Source organism: Scyliorhinus torazame, chromosome 2 (genome assembly GCF_047496885.1).
Source record: "Scyliorhinus torazame isolate Kashiwa2021f chromosome 2, sScyTor2.1, whole genome shotgun sequence".
Classification (NCBI taxonomy): Eukaryota; Metazoa; Chordata; class Chondrichthyes; order Carcharhiniformes; family Scyliorhinidae; genus Scyliorhinus; species Scyliorhinus torazame.
The window spans coordinates 343,785,410-343,805,235 of record NC_092708.1 but is presented as its reverse complement, the minus strand read 5'-3'; the positions used below and the strand labels follow the sequence as shown (position 1 = coordinate 343,805,235).

Genomic DNA, 19,826 nt, shown 5'->3' with positions numbered 1-19,826 from the left:
TGATGGCTTTGCGGAGGTCGTACCTGGATTTCTTGCGCAGGTCAGGGTTGCCAGTCTTGAACGCTTCAGACCTAGCCTGCAGTAGGGAGTCAAATTCCCGATTAAGCCACGGTTTCCAGTTGGGGAACATACGTACTACCTTCTTTGGCACACAAGTCTTCTACACATCTGCTGATAAAGTCTGTGATGATGGTGGCATACTCATTTAGGTTGGTCGCTGAGTTCTTAACTATGGACCAGTCCACCGATTCTAAGCAGGAACAGCAAAGGTCCCAGCACTGATCCCTGTGGAACACCATTAGTCACAGCCCTCCATGCCAAAAAGCGCCCTTCCACTGCTACCCTCTGTCTTCTATGACCAAGCCAGTTCTGTATCCATCTTGCCAGCTCACCTCAGATCCCATGTGACTTCACCTTCTGTACCAGTCTGCCATGAGGTCTTTATCAAAAGCTTTCTGAAAATCCAAATGCACCACATTCACTTGTTCACCCTCATCTATTTTACTTGTTACGTCCTCAAAAAACCTGGTTTGTGAAACACTATTTTCCTTTCATAAATTCATGTTGACTTCTGTCTAATCCCATTGATAAGTGTCCTGCTATCACATCCTTTATGATAACTCTAGCGTTCTCCCTACTACTGATGTTAGGCCCTTTATCCTGGCAAACTAAAATGGCAGGGGGATGGGAACTTATGCAAGGAGTCAGAGGAGGGGGAATCAAGGACAAAAACGAAAGACAGAGAGGGGAGTAAGAAAAATGATAGGCAGAGAAACCGAGGGCTAGATTCAAACATGGCCACAGTGAAAAATAGTGGAAACGAGGCAAGTAATGTTAAAAATATGAGCAGAAAGGCTTTGTGCCTTAACGCGTGGAGCCTTCACAATAAAGTGGATGAATTAATGCACAAATCGATGTAAACAGATATAATATAGTCGGGATTATGGAGACATCGCTGCAAGGTGACCAGGGATGGGAACTGAACATCCAGGGATATTCAGTATTTAGGAAGGACAGGCAAAAAGGAAAAGGCGGTGATGTTGCATTGCTGGTTAGAGGAAATTAATGCAATATTGAGAAAGAGTATTAGCTCCGACAATGTGGAATCTGTATGGGTAGAGCTGAGAAACATCAAGGGGCAAAAAATGTTAGTAGGGGACATACTGGCACTGGAGCGGGTCCAGCGGAGATCCACACGGATGATCCCAGGAATGGTAGGCCTAACATACGATGAACGTCTGAGGATCCTGGGATTATATTCATTGGAGTTTAGGAGGTTGAGGGGAGATCGAATAGAAACTTACAAGATAATGAATGGCTTAGATAGGGTGGATGTAGGGAAGTTGTTTCCATTAGCAGGGGAGACTAGGACTCGGGGGCACAGCCTTAGAATAAAAGGGAGTCACTTTAGAACAGAGATGAGGAGAAATTTCTTCAGCCAGAGAGTGGTGGGTCTGAAAATTCATTGCCACAGAGGGCGGTGGAGGCCGGGACGTTGAGTGTCTTTAAGACAGAAGTTGATAAATTCTTGATTTCTCAAGGAATTAAGGGCTTTGGAGAGAGAGCGGGTAAATGGAGTTGAAATCAGCCATGATTGAATGGTGAAGTGGACTCGATGGGCCGAATGGCCTTACTTCCGCTCCGATGTCTTATGGTCTTATGGTATGTAGACCCCCCCAAACTGTAGATGATGTTGGCAATGGCATTAACCAGGTAATTAGAGCCATAAGCAATAAAGGAACATTTGTAATTATGGGTGATATAATCTGTATATAGATTGAACAAATCAAATTAGTCACAATGCCTTAGAGGAGGAATTCCTGGAGTGTATATGGGATCGTTTTCTGGACCAAAACATTGAGGAATCAACTAGAGAACAGGCCACTCTAGACTGGATATTGTAATGAGAAAGGATTTATTGGTAATCTAGTTGTGCGAGACCCCTTGGGGATGAGCCACCGTAACATGATAGAATTTTTCAGCAAGATGGAGAGTGACGTAGTTGATTCTAAGACTAGGGTTTTGAATCTTAATAAAGGAAAGTACGATGATATGAGGTGCATGTTGTATATGATAGATTGTGAAGTGTAACTTAACGGGGTAACGGTGGACAGGCAATGGCAAACATTCAAAATGGGTGAACTGCAGCAACTGTTTATTCCTATCTGGCGCAAAAGTGAATGGGAAAGGTGGCCAATCCATGGCTTATAAGGGAAATTAGAGATAGTATTAGATCCAAGAAAGAAGTATACAAATTATCCAAGAAAAATAACAGAGCTGAGGACTGGGAGCAGTTTAGAATTCAGCAAAGGAAGACCAAGGGATTTATTAAGAAGGGAAAAATAGAATACAAGAGTAAGCTTACAGGGAACATTAAAACTGACTGTAAAAACTTCTGTGGGTATGTGGTGAAGACATTTGTAGGTACCTTGCAGTCAGGAACAGGGGAATTTATAATGGGGAACAAAGAAATGGCTCACCAACTAAATACATACTTTGGTTCTGGCTTCACAAAGGAGGACACAAATAAGATACCAAAAATGTTGAGGAACACAGGGTTTAGTGAGGGGGAGGAACTGAAGGAGATCAGTATTAGTAGAAAAATGGTGTTGGCCAAATTGATGGGATTGAAGATCGATAAATCCCCAGGGCCTGATAATCTACATCCCAGAGTACTTAAGGAAGTGGCCTGAGAAATAGTGGATGTATTGGTGGTCATCTTCCCAAGATTCAATAGACTACTCTGGAACAGTTCCTACAGATCGGAGGGTAGCAAATGTAACCCACTAATTAAAAAGGGAGTTAGAGAAAAAATAGGGAATAATAGACTGACGTCAGTGGTGGGGAAAATTGTAGAATCCATTATCAAAGATTTTATAGCAGAGCACTTGGAAACACTGGCAGGATCGGACAGTAAACGTGGATTGATGAAAGGGAAACTATGCTTGACAAATCTAAAGGAATTCTTCAATGATGTCGAGTTGATGGTAGGGGGCAGACAGTGGATGTGATTTATTTGGAGTTTCAGAAGCATTTCGACAAAGTCCCGCATAAGAAATTAGCGTGTAAAATTAAATCGCTTGAGATCGGGAGTAGGGTACTAAGATGGATAGAAAACTGGTTGGCAGACAGGAAACAAGAGTGAGAACAAACGGGTCTTTTTCTAAATGGCAGACAGTGACTAGTGGGGTCCACAGGAGCGGTGCTAGGACCCCAGCTATTCACAATATATATTAATGATTTTGAAGACGGAACAAAATGCAATATCTCTAAATTTGCAGATGACACAAAGCTGGATGGGAGGGCGAGATGTGAGGAGGATGCAGAGATGCTTCTGCATGATTTGGATAAGTTGTGTTAGTGGGCAAATGCATGACAAATGCAGTATAATGTGGCTAAAATTGAGGTTATCCACTTTGGTAGCAAAAACACAAGGTAGATTATTATCGGAATGGCTATAAATTGAGGGGGGATGTGCAACAAGACCCTTGTACCCCCATAGACCAGTCACTGAAGGTAAGCTTGCAATTGCAGCAGGTGGTAAGGAAGGCAAATGGTATGTGTACCTTCATAGCGAGAGGATTAGAGTACAGGAGCAGGGATTTCTTGCTTCAATTATACAGGGCCTTGGTGAGGCCACACCTGGAATACTGTGTGCAGTTTTCATCTTCTTACCGAGGAAGGATGTTCTTGGTCTAAAGGGGGTGCAGAGAACATTTAGCAGACTGATTTCTGGGATAGTAGGACTGACGTAGGAGGAGAGATTGAGTTGGTTATGATTCTAATCGTTGGAGTTAAGAATGAGGGGGGATCGCATAGAAATCTATAAAATTCTAACAGGACTAGACAAGATAGATGCAAGAAGTATGTTCCCCATGTTGGGGGTGCCTACAACCAGGAGTCACAGTTTGAAGATATGGGGTAGACTGTATAGGACAGAAATGAGGAGAAATTACTTCACCCAGAGTGGTCAGCCTGTGGAACTCGATGCCACAGAAAGTAGTTGAGGCCAAAATATTGTCAGCGGGATTCTCCATTTCTGAGACTAAGTGTTGGAGTTTCAGAAGGATTTTGACAAAGTCCCACATAAGAGATTAGCGTGTAAAATTAAATTGCGTGCTGGATTCGCCGGCTCCACGATTGACACTCAGGAGGCTGACAAGTTGCAGGAACATATACACACTTCACTCAACACATACACCAACCCAGCCAACAAGATGGCAGCAAGGAGAGTGGCACCCCATTTCACCAACGCCAAGCTGGAGACTCTCCTGGACACGGTGGAGGAGAGGCGCTTGACCCTATACCCGGCCCAAGAAGGAGGAAGCCAGCCGCCTGTTTGTCGCGCCTGGGCGCAGGTGTCAGAGGCGGTCAGCGACGTGGGCAACGTAGTCAGGACTGGCCAGCAGTGCCGGAATAAACTGCACAACCTCCTCAGGGCGGCCAGGGTGAGTAGGCAGCATTGTGTCCTGGCACTAACCCCCGTCTCACACACCCATAGCCCGAGCCCCTGCCCCCCCCCCCCCAAACCAGGAGGCGGCCAAACCCCCACCCTGCCCCACATGCCGGCACCTCTACCGGCCGCCATGGCTGGGTGGCCTAGCCACTGAGGCCACCCGCTGCCCACCCCTTGGGTTGCATGAGTCGGACTTTCTAACACTGTCATCTTCTGTTTGTGTGTATATGTGTGTGTGTGTGCATAACCGCCGGGAGCAGGAGAAGACAGGAGGGAGTCCACCAGACCTGCGGCCCCTCACAAATGGCCCTGGTCGGGTCAGCGGCCCGGAGGAAAGGGTGGTCGCCGAGGTGGAGCTCGGCCGCGGAAGTAGACCCTGCTTAGTTGCAGTTCCCCATGACATGTGAGCTCCACACAGCTGATCTGGTACAGCAGGTGGAGGTAAGAATACCCGAGGGGGCGGACGGTCGGATAGCAGGCCGACCCGAGGAACTAGCTGCCATCCAGACGGATCCCGAGCTTCTGGAGCGGACAGTCCCATCTATAGTGGCGATGAGGTCGCAGAGCCAGGGACGATATGAGTTGTCGGCGAGCATCCAGAACCTTCAGGCGTAGTTGGAGGAGTCCAATACGGCGATGGTCCACTCCCTGTGCTCCATGGCCGCCAGCATGCAGACCCTGGTCAAGACCAGAGCGGGCCTCCAGGACTGGCAGCACTAGGGCAGGGGAGCCTCAGGGGTTAGCTCTGCTCACACCACCGTCCCATCGGGCACCCCAAGGGAGGAAGAGGCGATGGGGCCCGTGCCGGTGACTCCCGCAGGGGAGGTGGTGGAACACCACAGTACCTTTTTGGGGTGGGGAGGTGGGGGGGGGGGGGCACAGGCAGAAAGGGGCGGCACCATGCCACCCGGGACACCTGAGCAGCAGCCAGGCCCATCTAGACCCAGTCACGCCAGAGGACGCCCGCCAACGATGACCCAGGTCGCAGGACAGGAATCACAGCAGGCCGCCTCCACTCCTGCTGTACTGTCTGGGGAACCAGCTAGACGTATCGTTAGGGCCCACAAAGCCAGGAAGTTAGACACTAGTTAAGTTGGCATGGGTGCAGGGCAGAGTTTATTACAGGGGCTAAGGCACAAATCTGAAATATATTTGTTCACATTAAACACCTGTTACCTCAGTTACAACCTGCCTCGGTTCTTTGTACAATGGGTGTGAAGGGTGTGCTGGTCTGGGCTGGCCAGGGAAGGCGAAGGAATGGGCGGACCTTGTGGGTGGCCTGGTCTCCACATAGACCCCCGCCCCCTTGGGTATTCCTACCCCCATCTGCTTTACCAGATCAGCTGTGTGGAGCACACGTCATGGGGAACTGCAACTAAGCGGGGTCTACTTCCGCGGCTGAGCGCCACCTCGGCGACCTCCCTTTCCTCCGTGCTACCCCAGGGATTCGATGGGACCGTGTGATGGAATAGCCAGCTCGCATGCAGGGATCAGTCAGGTGGACAGTGGATAACCCCTGCCGCCCAGGAGCCAACCCCCTAGCCAAGAAATTGTCAGGATGAAGGCGTCATACACACTGCCTGGGTATCAGGCGCATTTGTGTATGATGCATAGCTGATGGTCACATTTCAGCTGCATGTTCATCGAGCAGAACTCCTTTATGTTTGTGCAGAACGGCCTGTCATCTGCAGGTGACGGTAGGGGGACATGCATCCCGTCGATCACTCCCTGAACCCGGGGCATCCCAGCGATGGCGGCGAACCCCGCTGCCCAGACGGCCTGATGGCTCAGTCCATATTGAAGTGAACGTATTGTGCCGCCTGGGCATATAGAGCCTGCGTGTCGGTGCGAATGCACCAGTGCACAGAGGTCTATGAGATCCCAGACAGGTCCCAACCGGTCCTGGAAGGCTCCCGTGGTGTAATAGTTCAGGGGACCGTCATCTTGACGGTCACCAGGAGCGGTTGTCCTCCCTCATACCACCACCCACCCCCACCACGGTGCCAGGTGTGCCATCATCTGGTGGATATGTCGCTCAGTCCCTTTGCTCAGCCAGGAACTTCGACAGTTTGCCCAGTCTGGAAGGTCCTCAAAGGATAGTTGGTGCCGATACATGCAAGGCCTCATTCGGCGCCTCCTTAGCACCTCCTCATCGACCTGTTGGGAGGTTGGCTCTCCAACCTGTGTGGCTGCCACCTGTCCCTCTGCAGCACGCTCCGCTGCTGCTGCCCGCTCCGCTGCTGCAGCTTCTTCCTCCTCCTCGAGCAGCGCCCGCTCGTAAAGCCACATGGCATCTCCCAGGGCTGGGGCGACTAGCAGGAAGGTCACCATTGCTGGTTGAACTCATATAGTTGCTCAAGATCAGTTAAGCATGTCATAGAATGCAACAAAACATATCCTTCCTCACAGCTAATCATCAAGCATTTTGATGACTAATGTGGAACCATCCTAACTTGCAAAGACATTCCACATAACTTAATAATAATAATCTTTATTAGTGTCACAAGAAGGCTTACATTATCACTGCAATGAAGTTACTGTAAAAGTCCCCTAGTCGCCACATTCAGGCGCCTGTTCGGGTACACTGGGAGAATTCAGAATGTCCAAATTACCTAACAGCATGTCTTTCGGGGCTTGTGGGAGGAAACCGGAGCATACCATGTTGATCTGGAAATTTCAAAATGGTTTGTGCTAAAAAAAAAGATTTAATAGCTTAAACTAAGTCACACTTTTAAGTGGAAATATGAGTACAAAATTAATTCAGAGAATTTGAAGAATAGACCGTCTAAAAATGATAATAAACTAAACTGTCAGAGCATTTTACTTTTCAATAGGAATCATAAAAGTTGTTCAAATAGAACTTCAAACCCTAATTAGTTAAACAAAATACCACAAAGATGGCAGGACAGAATATGTTGCAGCTGTGAGATACAGCTGTGTGATGCAGCTTTAGATACTGTGATGTATCAAGGAGGGGGAAGGCAACCTGGACAATCAGTCAACTCCTTAGGTTAGGTACTTCAGGTTTGGTCTGTGGTCATGGACAAGAGGGTGTGACGCAGGTATGGAGATCTAGAGGGCAGGAATAAATGACATCAGCCTTGCCAATATCCAGCTCAAGACTTATGCTCACCCAATATATATAGTGGACAAGTAGTGTGACAGAGAGAGAGGTCCAGATGGGTGGTGGTGAGTAAAACTGAGTAGCATTGGCATACATGTGGAACTTGTTGTGCCCTTGGATAATACCACGGAGGGGTATATGTAGATGAGAAATATTTCCTTGTGCGGGCTCCAATTGCAACAGTGTGACAGTGGGAAGAGAAGCCATTCCAGGTGAGTCTCTAGCTACAATTAGATGGGTAAATTGGAACCAAGCAAGGACAATTCCACCCACCAGGCATTGGAGGATGGTGTGATCAACTGTGTTGACAGATGCTGTCAAGTCAAGGAGGGATTATTTACCACAGTTACATTATTTATGGCTTTGATTTTTTTTTAAATTTCCAATTGAGGGGAAATTTAGTCTGGCCAATCCATCTTCACTGCGCATCTTTGGGTTATGGAGGTGAATGTGCAAACTCCACACGGACAGTGACCCGGGGCCGGGACAGAACCTGGATCTTCGGCACCATGAGGCAGCAGTGCTAACCACTGCATCGCCGTGCCGCCATATTTGTGGCTTTGACAAGTACAGTCGCATTCACGTGGCTGATGGTGGAACGTCATGGGAATGACCATGTAAAGACTGCAGATAGATTGCGAAGAATGAGGAGGGATTGTTTACCTTTGTCACACTCTAATAGAATAGCATGCGACTTCGGTACTGTGGTGGTGCTGGAAATCTGACTGGAAAGATTCAAACATTGAGTTCTGGGAAAGATGCGCACAAATTTGTGAGGCTGCAACACATCCAAGAACTTTGGGTGATAGCCTGCAAGGACAGGTGCCATGGATTAGCTTTTTTGAAAGGGATGGTGACAACAGATTTGAAGGAAGGGGTAACCGTACCTGAAGAGAGGGACATGTTAACAATAGCAGCTAACATGGGCTTCAGGAAGGACAACAGAGTGGTTAACAGTTAGGTTGGAATAAGATCAAGATCAATGGAGCTGGAGGTGGGTCTCGTGGACAAGGTGAACTCAGAGACCAAGGTAGGGGATGGGATAAATCTACAGAAAGATGTACAGCGAAGGCTAGAGCAGCAGGAAACATTTAAAGTTTGATCCAGCAGGCTAGGAAAAGGGCAAGAGACAGGACTGATGACGACAAAAAAAATCTATGAGGTCCTTAAACTTGTTGGGAGGCAGGGGAGAGAAGTTTAAGAAAATAGGTTGTGAAGGAAGGTGTCATCTTTACATTCCTAAATCTTTTTACCAATCAATGGAAAGTAGGACTCAAAATGCTGGCCACGATCCTGCTGACTTGCACATTTAGTGGGGTGTTTCCTGGCACCTGCAGCCCTGAAAAACACCCCATTATTCAACGGGACTTTGCAGGTGTTTTCGGCCTTGGGGAACTCGCCAGCAGAAAAGGCTCCTCATAGATTGGGGTGCCTTTTTGACCAGCTGCCCTATCTTCTTTCTACCCCCCCCCCAACTTCTCTGGGTGTGACCCCTGGCAGTGCCAACCTGGCACCCAGGCACTACCAGCGTGACCATGTAGTACTACCAGAGTGCCAGGCTGGCAGTGTCAAGGTGCTTGGGTGCCACCGTGCCCTGTCTCTAATCATGTTACACCGTGCTGTTACACCTAGTCCACTTTTGTGTGGACCAGTACGAAATGACGCCCTGGCGCAGTCTCCCAGCATGCAGCCGGTGAATCCGACTTCTGGGTATTTAAATAAGCCAAACGGCTCAATATTCAGATCTGGATCACGCCCAGCGAGGGCAAGACCCAGGTTGCGCCGTGTGGAGTAAGTTGGGTGACTCACGATCAACCCAGTTCCAGGTCCAGAGCCCAATTTTAGACCCACGTGCAATTCGCCAGTTAGGCCCAGATTCATGCTGCGCGCAATACGGCCATTGAATTGCTCCCGCTATCTGTAGATCAGCCAGCAATGACGGATTAAAACAGTTGTCTGCCAAAATTCTTAAATTTAAGGCAGTGGAGATGTCTTAAATTTAAGGCAGTGGAGATGTCTTAAATTTAAGGCAGTGGAGATGAACGGCATGCCATTTAGCGACATGGGTCAGAGTGTATAATGGTCTTAAATGTAGACAACGGTATCAAACGTGGTGGGATCAAGTACAGTAACTGTAATATTGGCTATCCAACTGCCCATTTGCGACAACTTATTTATATTGGACATTTAACATGATGAAACAGCTCAAGGTCCTTCACAAAAACAATAGAAAGCAAAATTAGACACCAAGCCACATAAGATGATTAGTGCACAAGGCTAAAAGCTTGGTCGAAGAGATAGGTTTAAAGAACTGTCTTAAAGGAAGAAAGAACGGTAGAAAGGTTTTGGGAGTGAATTCCAGAGCTTAGGGCCCAGGCAGCTGAACACAGCCCCCAATGGCGGTGCAATTAAAATTGGGGAGGCTCAAGAGGTCAGAATGAGAGGAGTACAGGCATCTCAGGGTTGTGGGGATGGAGATGACAAAGATAGAGGAGGGACTTGAAAACTAGAATGAGAATTTTAAAATTGAGGCGTTATTTGCCTGAGAGAGAAAGCAGGCCAGCAAGCACAGCGATAACAGGTCTTGATACAAGCAAGGACACAGACAGCAAAGTTTTGATTCATGTTTATGGAGTAGAATGTGGGAAACTAGCCACGAGTGCATTGGAATTAGCAAGTATAGAAGTAAAGGGGCAGCACTGTGGCCAGTGGTTAGAATTGCTGCTTACGGCGCTGAGGACCCGTGTTCGATCCTGGCCCCGAGTCACTTTCTGTGTGGAGTTTGCACATTCTCCCAGTGTCTGCGTGGGTCTCGATCCCACAACCGAAAGATGTGCAGGTTAGGTGGATTGGAGATGCTAAATTGTCTCTTTATTGGAAAAAAATAATTGGGTACACTAAATTATTATTATTTTTTTAAATCTAAAATAGCGCAGTGGTTAGCACTGCTGCATCACGGCGCTGAGGTCCCGGGTTCAATCCCGGTTCCAGGTCACTGTCCGTGTGAAGTTTGCACATTCTCCCAGTGTCTGCGTGGGTCTCACCTCCACAACCCAAAAAGATGTGCAGGGTAGGTGGATTGGCCACGCTAAATTGCCCCTTAATTGGAAAAACAGAATTCGGTACTAAATGTATTTTTAAAAGTCTAGAAGTAAAGAAGGCATGTAATGAGCATTATTGGCAACAGATGAGCTAAGGCAGAGACAGTTGGGCAATGTTACTGAGGTGGAAATAAGGGATCTCAGCGCATGTGTAGTTAAGCTTATCTCGGGTCAAATATGACACCAAGGTTGTGAACAGTCTATTTTAGTTTCAAATGGTTGCCAGGGAAAAGAATGGAGCCAGTAGTAGACTTCAAGATGGGGACTAAGAATAATAGCTTCAGTCATCCTAATATTTAATTGAAGAAAATTTCTGCTCATCCAGTACATGATGTTGTGTAAGCAGTTTGATCATTTAGTGACAATGGAGGAGTAAGAGAGGTTGTAGTGAAGTACAGCTGGGTGTCATTAGCGTACATGTGGAAACTAAGTGTGCTTTCAGATGATGTTGCCAAAGGAAGCATGTAGATATGATATAGAGAGAAGCAAGGTTAGATCACTGGGGAACAGCAGAGATCACAATATGGGAGAAGGAAGAGAAGCCACTGCAAGTAATACTCTGGCTATGAATAGATAGGTAGGAATGGAACCAGTGAGTGTTGCCCCACTCAGTTGGACAACATTGGAGGGGTATTGGAGGGGAATGGTGTGGTCAACTGTGTCAAAGGTTGAAAAAAGGCAAAATTGGATATTTCACCTTTGGCACTGCAATACAGGGTGTCATTTGTGACTTTGTAAGAGACAATTTAGTACTGTGCCAAGGGCAAAAAACCGATGGGAGGGATACAAACCTGGAGTTCCAGAAAAGATGGGCGAGAAGTGCACACAGCAAAGTTCCTCAAACAAAAATATGATCAAATCATTTGTTTTAGGCTTTGGCTGAGGGATAAATGTTTTTCAGAAAACCAAGAGATCTCCCTGCTCCTCTTTGAATAGAGTTGTGGAATCTTTTAAATGTTCCTGTGGGGACTTCTCATCTGAAAGTCAGCACATTACACAGTACATCAGTTCCTCAGTATTCACAATTGTGCCAGCCTAGATTATGTCCTCAAGACCTTGGAGTGGGGCTTGAATCCATGACTCAGGTGGAAATTCTACCACTGAGCCGAGGCAGAATAGCGAGGGATGAAGACACGAGAAAGAAAACAGGAAACATACAGGAAACCAGCAGAGACACACTCAGCTGATGTTCTATGTGCATCACAGGAAATTTAATAGTCTGGAAAAACATCAATGCCTTCAGAGTTAAATTCAAAAGACTCTGAACAGAAATATTACCTTTCAACGGTGGTAGCTTTTGCAGTTCCCTGTTGTTACTGATATCAAACCTAGAAGAACTGTGACGCTTTTCTTTCTTCACTACTGCTGTAGGTCCAGGAAACTTTATCTTTGTTAACTGCGTAGTTGGAGGGGTACTGTTGTTGGGCCTCTTGTTTGAGATCTGCAAAAAAATTTGTATTTGTGAATCCTACTGGAAAATTTTGATTGGTGAAAAGCACAATTATTCAACTTCAACATTTCTAAACTCTTTGCATCCCAAATCATTCACAGCATTTAAAAAGATTACAATTCAAAATGGTAGACTAGCTGGTTTCCCGAAAGCTGCAACTTCATAATTTAAATCAAAATGTCAATAATCTTTAAAAATATGTTTATTAAAGAATATTCATTTATAATGAACAAAATACACAATAACATGGAAAAACTGATATTACAAAATGCAGTATTGGAAAAAACAGAACCAAACATTTCCCCAACAATGAGAACCAACCCCTCCCTATAGCTGATGGTGAGAAATAAAGTAGGAAATTAATGGCCGCCACTTCAGGTAGAACCCATCGATCGACCCATTGATGGTGTACTTGACCTTCTCCAGGTGTAAAAATTCCATAAGGTCACCCAACCAGACCGAGGCACTGGGCGGAGCAGAATACTTCCATCCCAGCAGAACTCACTTCCGGGCTATTAGCGAGGCAAAGGCGAGAACATCCGCCTTCACCCCTGTCTACAAACCTGGCCTGAAAAAGTCCTGAAAATGGTCACCAAAGGACAAGGTTCCAGATCAATGTCAAGAATCGCTGACATGGTATTAAAGAAGGACATCCAAAAGCTTGCCATCCTGGGACACAACCAAAACATATGGGTGGGGTTAGCAGAACCCAAAGAACACTGCTCACACCTGTCCTCCACTCCCGAAAAGAAACTGCTCATCCTAGCTTTAGTTAGATGAGCCCTATGTACTACCCTGGGTTGCCAAAGCCCTTAGACTACAGCTCCTACAGGAGCTTGCCTCCATCTGTCCGAACATGGGCCCGGCTCCCCAAACCATCCCAGCACCTCCTCGACGTTGGCTGCCCAATAATAAACATGCAGACGCTGCGACAACGGATGAACGGACATTGCGCAACAATCGGCAGGCAGGAATGGTCCCTTCCAGTCGGGGAACATTTCAGTAGTCAAGGGCATTCAGCCTCTGATCTTCGGGTAAGTGTTCTGCAAGGCGACCTTCAGGACACGCGGCCACGCAAAATCGCCGAGCAGAAACTTATAGCCAAGTTCTGCACACACGAGTACGGCCTCAACCAGGACCTTGGATTCATATCGCATTACATTCACCCCCCCCCCCGACCATCCGGCCTGGGTTTGTGAAATCCTACCAACTGTCCTGGCTGGAGACAATTCATACCTCTTTAACCTGTGATTATCCCTCTCTCCAGTTGCTCCGTTTGAACGTGTAAAGACTTAATTACCTGAAAAGAGTCGCATTCAAAGCATCGTCTTGCATCTTTGACTTTGTCTCTATATATGTTTCTGGAACCCACCTCTTCATTCACCTGAGATGTGCTCCGAAAGCTGGTGATTCGAAACAAACCTGTTGGACTTTAACCTGGTGTTGTAAGACTTCTTACAGGTAAGGAATGGAAGTCAACATTTTTCTAACAATATCACATCGTCCCAATTTGGTGCATAGGCAAGGGACCCACTGACCATCACAGATCTGCCATTGGGATCCGCTACGGTCCTAGTGGCTGAAAAATTAACGAAGATCGCTGCACTCGGACCCATCCATCAAAGTCCAAATGGAACACTTGGCCCACCCACCCCTTCCGCAGTCGCGTCTGATCCTTTACCTGCAAATGGGTCTCCTGCAATAACACCATATCAGCATTTAAGATTCTTTAGGTGAGCAAAAACTCAACTTTTTTACCAGGCCGCCCAATCCCCTTACATTCCAGGTGGCCACGATTGGGGGCCTCTCACACCCTTCCTCCCTCATCCAAGTCAGCCATTTCCACCGCCAAGGACTGCCAAGCTCCTACAAAAGTAAAATGGGCCCAAGGCCCGCCCAAGATTGCCACCAAACCCACCCACAGAATGAGACAGAGAATCTCATAATCACCATCAGCCAACTAACCATCACCCCCATCCCCTCCTCTAACTTGCACCCCACGCAAACATACATATTGACACCAAAAAAATAACCAAATCCCCCTCCCCCAACCATTTACATATGCTAAACTGGTCGAAACCACCCAAGGCTGGTTAGACAGGTGCAGCTCCTCCTACCCCCTCCATCTCATTCACGCTACCTTGCTGAATTTGCTAGTGGTTCAGTCTTCCCCAGGATCGAGAAGAAAAAACACTACTTTATCCCCCGCCCTGAGGATAGGATACCCCAATATTCCTCCCAACCCACAGTAGTCAAAAACCAAACAAAGCATCAATTGATTTGAACCAAGTTCATGCTTCATAATAAAGGTGTCCGCCTCCTCCGGTGTACCAAAGGAAGTCCGTTGAATAGTAAGTGACCCGTAACCCAACTTCCGGTGGCGGCCATAGAGGAGTAGGTCGCACATTTGATAGCTCCCGCATGTGACGGACTTTTGGACCTTTTTCCCCTGTTTTTTTCCGGATTTTATGGGATAAATCGGTGAAGAGTGAGACAGTAAGGAGAAATCCCCCTCCGGTATATGGAGAATTGGACCAAAAGTGGTTGTGTGAGAAGACAAAGTCCTATATGGAAGACGCGAGCATAGCTGGTAACGCGGGAAAGCATGGCGGAGAAGCAGGAGGAGATGGCACAGTGGTCGACGGAGCAGCTGGTGAGGTTTTTCGAAGATTGCTTCGCCAAGCTGAAGGACACGCTGGACTCGATTAAGGCTTTGATTGATCAAGTTGTGCAGAATCAAGAGACCCACGGGAGAGCGATTCAGGTGGAGAAAAAGATTCCGAGCACGAGGAGTACATAACCGTGCTGGAGATGATGAACGACCGCCAGAAAAGAATTCAGGAGAAGCTGGAGGACCTAGAGAACAGGTCCAGTAGGCAGAATCTTAGAATTGTTGGCCTCCCTGAAGGCGGTGAGGGACGGATGCGAGGACTTATGTGACGGACATGCTGGAGAAGTTGATGGGGGCTGAGGCGTTCCCTCGGCCCCTGGAAGTGGATAGAGCGCACAGAGCCCTCGCGAAGAAGCCCCGAGCGAACGAGCCGCCGAGGGCCATGGTGGTATGCTTTCACCGTTTCCTGGACAAGGAACACGTTCTGCGGTGTGCCAAGAAGGAACGGAGCAGCAAATGGGAGAACTGTGAGCTGCGCATTTATCAGGGCCTGGGCGCGGATCTGGCCAAGAGGCGAGCTGGGTTTAATCGGGCAAAAACGGCCCTCTTTAAGAAGGGGGTGAAGTTTGGGATGCTGTACCCAGCCCGTCTGTGGGTCACACATGAGGAACGGGACTTCTACTTTGAAACACCAGACGAAGTATGGACTTTTATTAAAGAGGCTGGAGGCGAATTAAAAAACACTGAAGCCTTGGAGAAGTACTGTGGCGGCAATTTGTTTTGCTGGGTTGTATAAATATGTGTAGTATGGGGCTGTTTGGATGGTTAAAGGTAACTTTGCTTTGCAGGGAGCTGGTTAGAGGGGGGATGGGCTTTGGGGTTAGAACAAAGAACAAAGAAATGTACAGCACAGGAACAGGCCCTTCGGCCCTCCAAGCCCGTGCCGACCATGCTGCCCGACTAAACTACAATCTTCTACACTTCCTGGGTCCGTATCCCTCTATTCCCTTCCTATTCATGTATTTGTCAAGGTGCCCCTTAAATGTCACTATCGTCCCTGCTTCCACCACCTCCTCCGGTAGCAGGTTCCAGGCACCCACTACCCTCTGTGTAAAAAACTTGCCTCGTACATCTACTCTAAACCTTGCCCCTCTCACCTTAAGCCTATGCCCCCTAGTAATTGACCCCCTACCCTGGGGAAAAGCCTCTGACTATCCACTCTGTCTATGCCCCTCATAATTTTGTAGACCTCTATCAGGTCGCCCCTCAACCTCCGTCGTTCCAGTGAGAACAAACCGAGTTTATTCAACCGCTCCTCATAGCTAATGCCCTCCATACCAGGCAACATTCTGGTAAATCTCTTCTGCACCCTCTCTAAAGCCTCCACATCCTTCTGGTAGTGTGGCGACCAGAATTGAACACTTTACTCCAAGTGTGGCCTAACTAAGGTTCTATACAGCTGCAACATGACTTGCCAATTCTTATACTCAATGCCCCGGCCAATGAAGGCAAGCATGCCGTATGCCTTCTTGACTACCTTCTCCACCTATGTTGCCCCTTTCAGTGACCTGTGGACCTGTACACCTAGATCTTTCTGACTTTCAATGCTCTTGAGGGTTCTACCATTCACTGTTGGTTCTGTTTTTTGGGTGATTATTTTTCTAAAGTGGCTGTTTCTTCACTGTTTTTTCTGATGTTTGTTTACTGAGGAATGTGATGCTTTTAAAAAGTTTGTCCATGTTGGGGAAGAGGGGAGAGAACAATGGGGAGACAGACTGCTTGATGCCAGGGGCGGGTGCCATCAAGTCAGCATGGGTCAGCTGACTCTCGGAAGAGCAGGTGTTAAGCTGGAGCTTGACTTGGGGGGGATGGGTTTCTAGTGTTGTTGCTAGTGGGGGAGGGAGAGGGGGGGGAGCTGCTTTGCTGACAGGGCAGGAACTGTTACTAGGTGACTAATGGGAGGTCGGGAACGGCGACTGCCCGAGGGGGGGCTCGAGGAGGCGGTGGGCGCGAGCTATAGGCTGGCCTAAAAAGGGTGATGGCTAGTCGGTTGGGGGGGGGAAGAGTCACATAACCAGATCATGGGAGGAGACTTTAACACAGTCATTGATCCGGAATTGGACCAGTCAAAATCCAGGACAGGGAGGAGGCCGGCTGCGGCAAAGGAATTGAAGAGGTTTATGGAACAGATGGGGGAAGTAGACCCATGGAGGTTTGCACGGCCAAGGGCGAAGGAGTTTTCCTTTTTCTCACATGTCCACAAGGTATACTCTCGCATCGACTTTTTTGTTCTGAGCAGGGCGCTAATACCGGAGGTGATGAATACGGAGTACTCGGCAATCGCAGTGTCGGATCATGCCCCCCATTGGGTGGATCTACGGGTTAGTGTAGAGAGAGGGCAACGCCCACAGTGGAGACTGGATGTGGGGTTGCTAGCGGACGAAGCGATTTCTGGGCGGGTTAACAAATCCATCCAGAACTACCTGGAAACCAATGATACGGGGGAGGTCTCCGCAGCGACGGTTTGGGAAGCTCTGAAGGGAGTGGTCAGAGGGGAATTAATCTCGATATGGGCCCACAGATAAAAGGCGGAACGAGTTGAGAGGGATAGATTAGTGAAGGAGATACTCCAGGTGGACAGGAGATACTTGGAGGCCCCGGACTCGGGGCTACTGAGGCAGCGGTGGAGGTTACAGGCGGAGTTTGGGCTACTGACCACAGGTAAAGCGGTGGAACAGTTGAGGAAGGCAAGGGGGGCGATTTATGAATACGGGGAAAAGGCAAGCAGAATGTTGACGCACCAGCTCAGGAAAAGGGAGGTGGCCAGGGAGATAGGTAAAGTAAACAGTAGAGGTGGGAATACTGTCCTGGACCCAGCGGGGGCGAACGAGATGTTTAAGAACTTTTATAGAAAATTATATGAGTCGGAACCCCCGGCTGGGGTGGAGGGGATGAGGCAGTTTTTGGATCAGTTGAGGTTCCAGAGGGTAGATGAGGATCTGGTGGAAGGGCTGGGAGCCCCAATTGAGATTGAGGAAATAATCAAGGGGCTGGAGGGCATGCAGTCAGGCAAGGCCCCGGGGCCTGACGGCTACCCGGTGGAATTCTATAAGAAGTTTTCAGAGATATTGAGCCCAGTGCTGCTGAGGACATTTAATGAAGCAAGAGAGAAGGGAGTCCTCCCCCCAACAATGTCGCAGGCCTCGATTTCATTGATCCTGAAACAGGAGAAGGATCCGAAACAATGCGGGTCATACAGACCAATTTCTCTACTGAATGTGGACGCCAAACCGCTGGCTAAGATACTGGCCACAAGGATAGAGGACTGTGTCCCAGAGGTGATAGGGGAAGAGCAGATAGGATTTGTAAAGGGCAGGCAACTCAAGGCCAATGTTCGAAGACTTTTAAATGTTATGATGCCCTCAGAAGGAGAGGAGGTGGAGGTGGAGTGAATCACCTGTGGGAGGCGCTGGGAAGGTTTGGGTTTGGTGAGGGCTTTATTGACTGGGTGTGGTTGCTCTATCAGGCACCAGTAGTGATTGTGCGTACTTTAAACTACACCGAGGGACAAGGCAAGGGTGCCCCCTCTCCCCGTTACTGTTTGCTCTGGCCATAGAGCCAGTGGCCATGGCATTAAGAGCCTCTAGGAACTGGAAAGGGCTAGTTCGGGGGGGGGGGGGGCGGCACGGGAATGGAAGGCACTGCACAAGTTAAACCTATCCCGGTTGGTAGAACAAAGGGAACGGCACTTTAAGTGATGGGACATGCTCCCGCTATCACTGGCGGGGAGGGTACAGACCGTGAAAATGACGGTCCTCCCCAGATTTCTGTTTGTCTTTCAGTGCCTCCCCATCTTCATCCCAAAGGCCTTTTTCAAGCGGGTGAATAAGGTTACTTCGGACTTTGTGTGGGCGGGTAAAACCTCGCGAATGAAGAAAGTGTTACTGGAGCGCAGTCGGGGGTGGGGCAGTTGGCGCTGCCGAACTTCTGCAATTACTACTGGGCGGCTAATATAGCCATGATTAGGAAGTGGGTAGTGGGGGAGGGGTTGGCATGGGAGCGGATGGAGGCGGCGTCATGCAAACACACCAGTTTGGGAGCACTGATAACGGCACCTCTTCCGTTCTCGCCGGCCCAATACTCCACGTCCGGTGGTGGTGGCGGCTCTGAGAATCTGGGGGCAATGGAGGAGATATAAGAGAGTGGAGGGAGCATCGGTTTGGACCCCGATTTATAATAATCATCGGTTTGTACCGGGTAGGCTAGATGGTGGGTTCCGGAGTTGGCAAAGGGCAGGAATTAGAAGGATGGGGGATCTATTTATAGATGGGAGCTTCCCCAGCTTGAAAGCCTTGGAGGATAAATTTGAATTGCCAGCAGGGAACGGGTTTAGGTATTTGCAGGTGAGAGACTTACTGAGAAAACAGGTGCCAGCCTTTCCACTGCTGCCGCCACGGGGAGTACAGGATAGAGTAGTCTCCAGTACCTGGGTGGGAGACGGGAAGGTTTCAGATATTTACCAGGAGCTTTCGGAGGCGGAGGAAACTCCGGTGGAGGAGCTTAAGGGCAAGTGGGAGGATGAGCTAGGAAGAGAGATAGAGGCGAGTCTATGGGCGGATGCCCTAAGCAAGGTTAATACCTCCTCATCATGTGCCAGGCTCAGCCTGAGACAATATAAGGTAGTTCACCAGGGAAACATGACAGCGGCTAGGATGAGCAGTTTTTTCGGGGTAGAAGATAGGTGTGCGCGGGAAGCCCAGTAAATCATGTCCACATGTTTTGGGAATGCCCGAAGCTTAATGGGTTTTGGCAGTGTTTTGCTAAGGCAATGTCCACGGTGCTAAAAACACGGGTGGTGCCGAGTCCGGAGGTAGAGATCTTTGGAGTATCAGAAGAGCTGGGAGTTCAGGGGGCGAAAGAGGCTGACGTCATGGCCTTTGCCGGATTGTTGTTTTATGGTTGGGGTGTGTGAAGATTGAGATGGGGGTGTAAATATTTATTATACCATGTTGATGTCATTGTCTATGTAATTTATTTAAAAAATGTCACATACTTTAATTTAAAAAATTTTTTTTTTAAAGTGA

The 19,826-nt window shown here is 48.3% G+C and overlaps 1 protein-coding gene across 2 annotated transcripts in view; it reads right to left on the bottom strand.

The window, feature by feature from the left end:
• The window catches only part of LOC140403055 (serine/threonine-protein phosphatase 2A 56 kDa regulatory subunit gamma isoform), a 291,236-nt gene that overhangs the window by 203,502 nt on the left and 67,908 nt on the right, over nucleotides 1-19,826 (bottom strand). For both annotated transcript variants that reach the window (XM_072490720.1, XM_072490721.1), the window contains exon 3: nucleotides 11,960-12,122. In XM_072490720.1, the coding sequence (XP_072346821.1) occupies nucleotides 11,960-12,122 (163 nt within the window). The remainder of the gene's footprint in view (nucleotides 1-11,959; nucleotides 12,123-19,826) is intronic.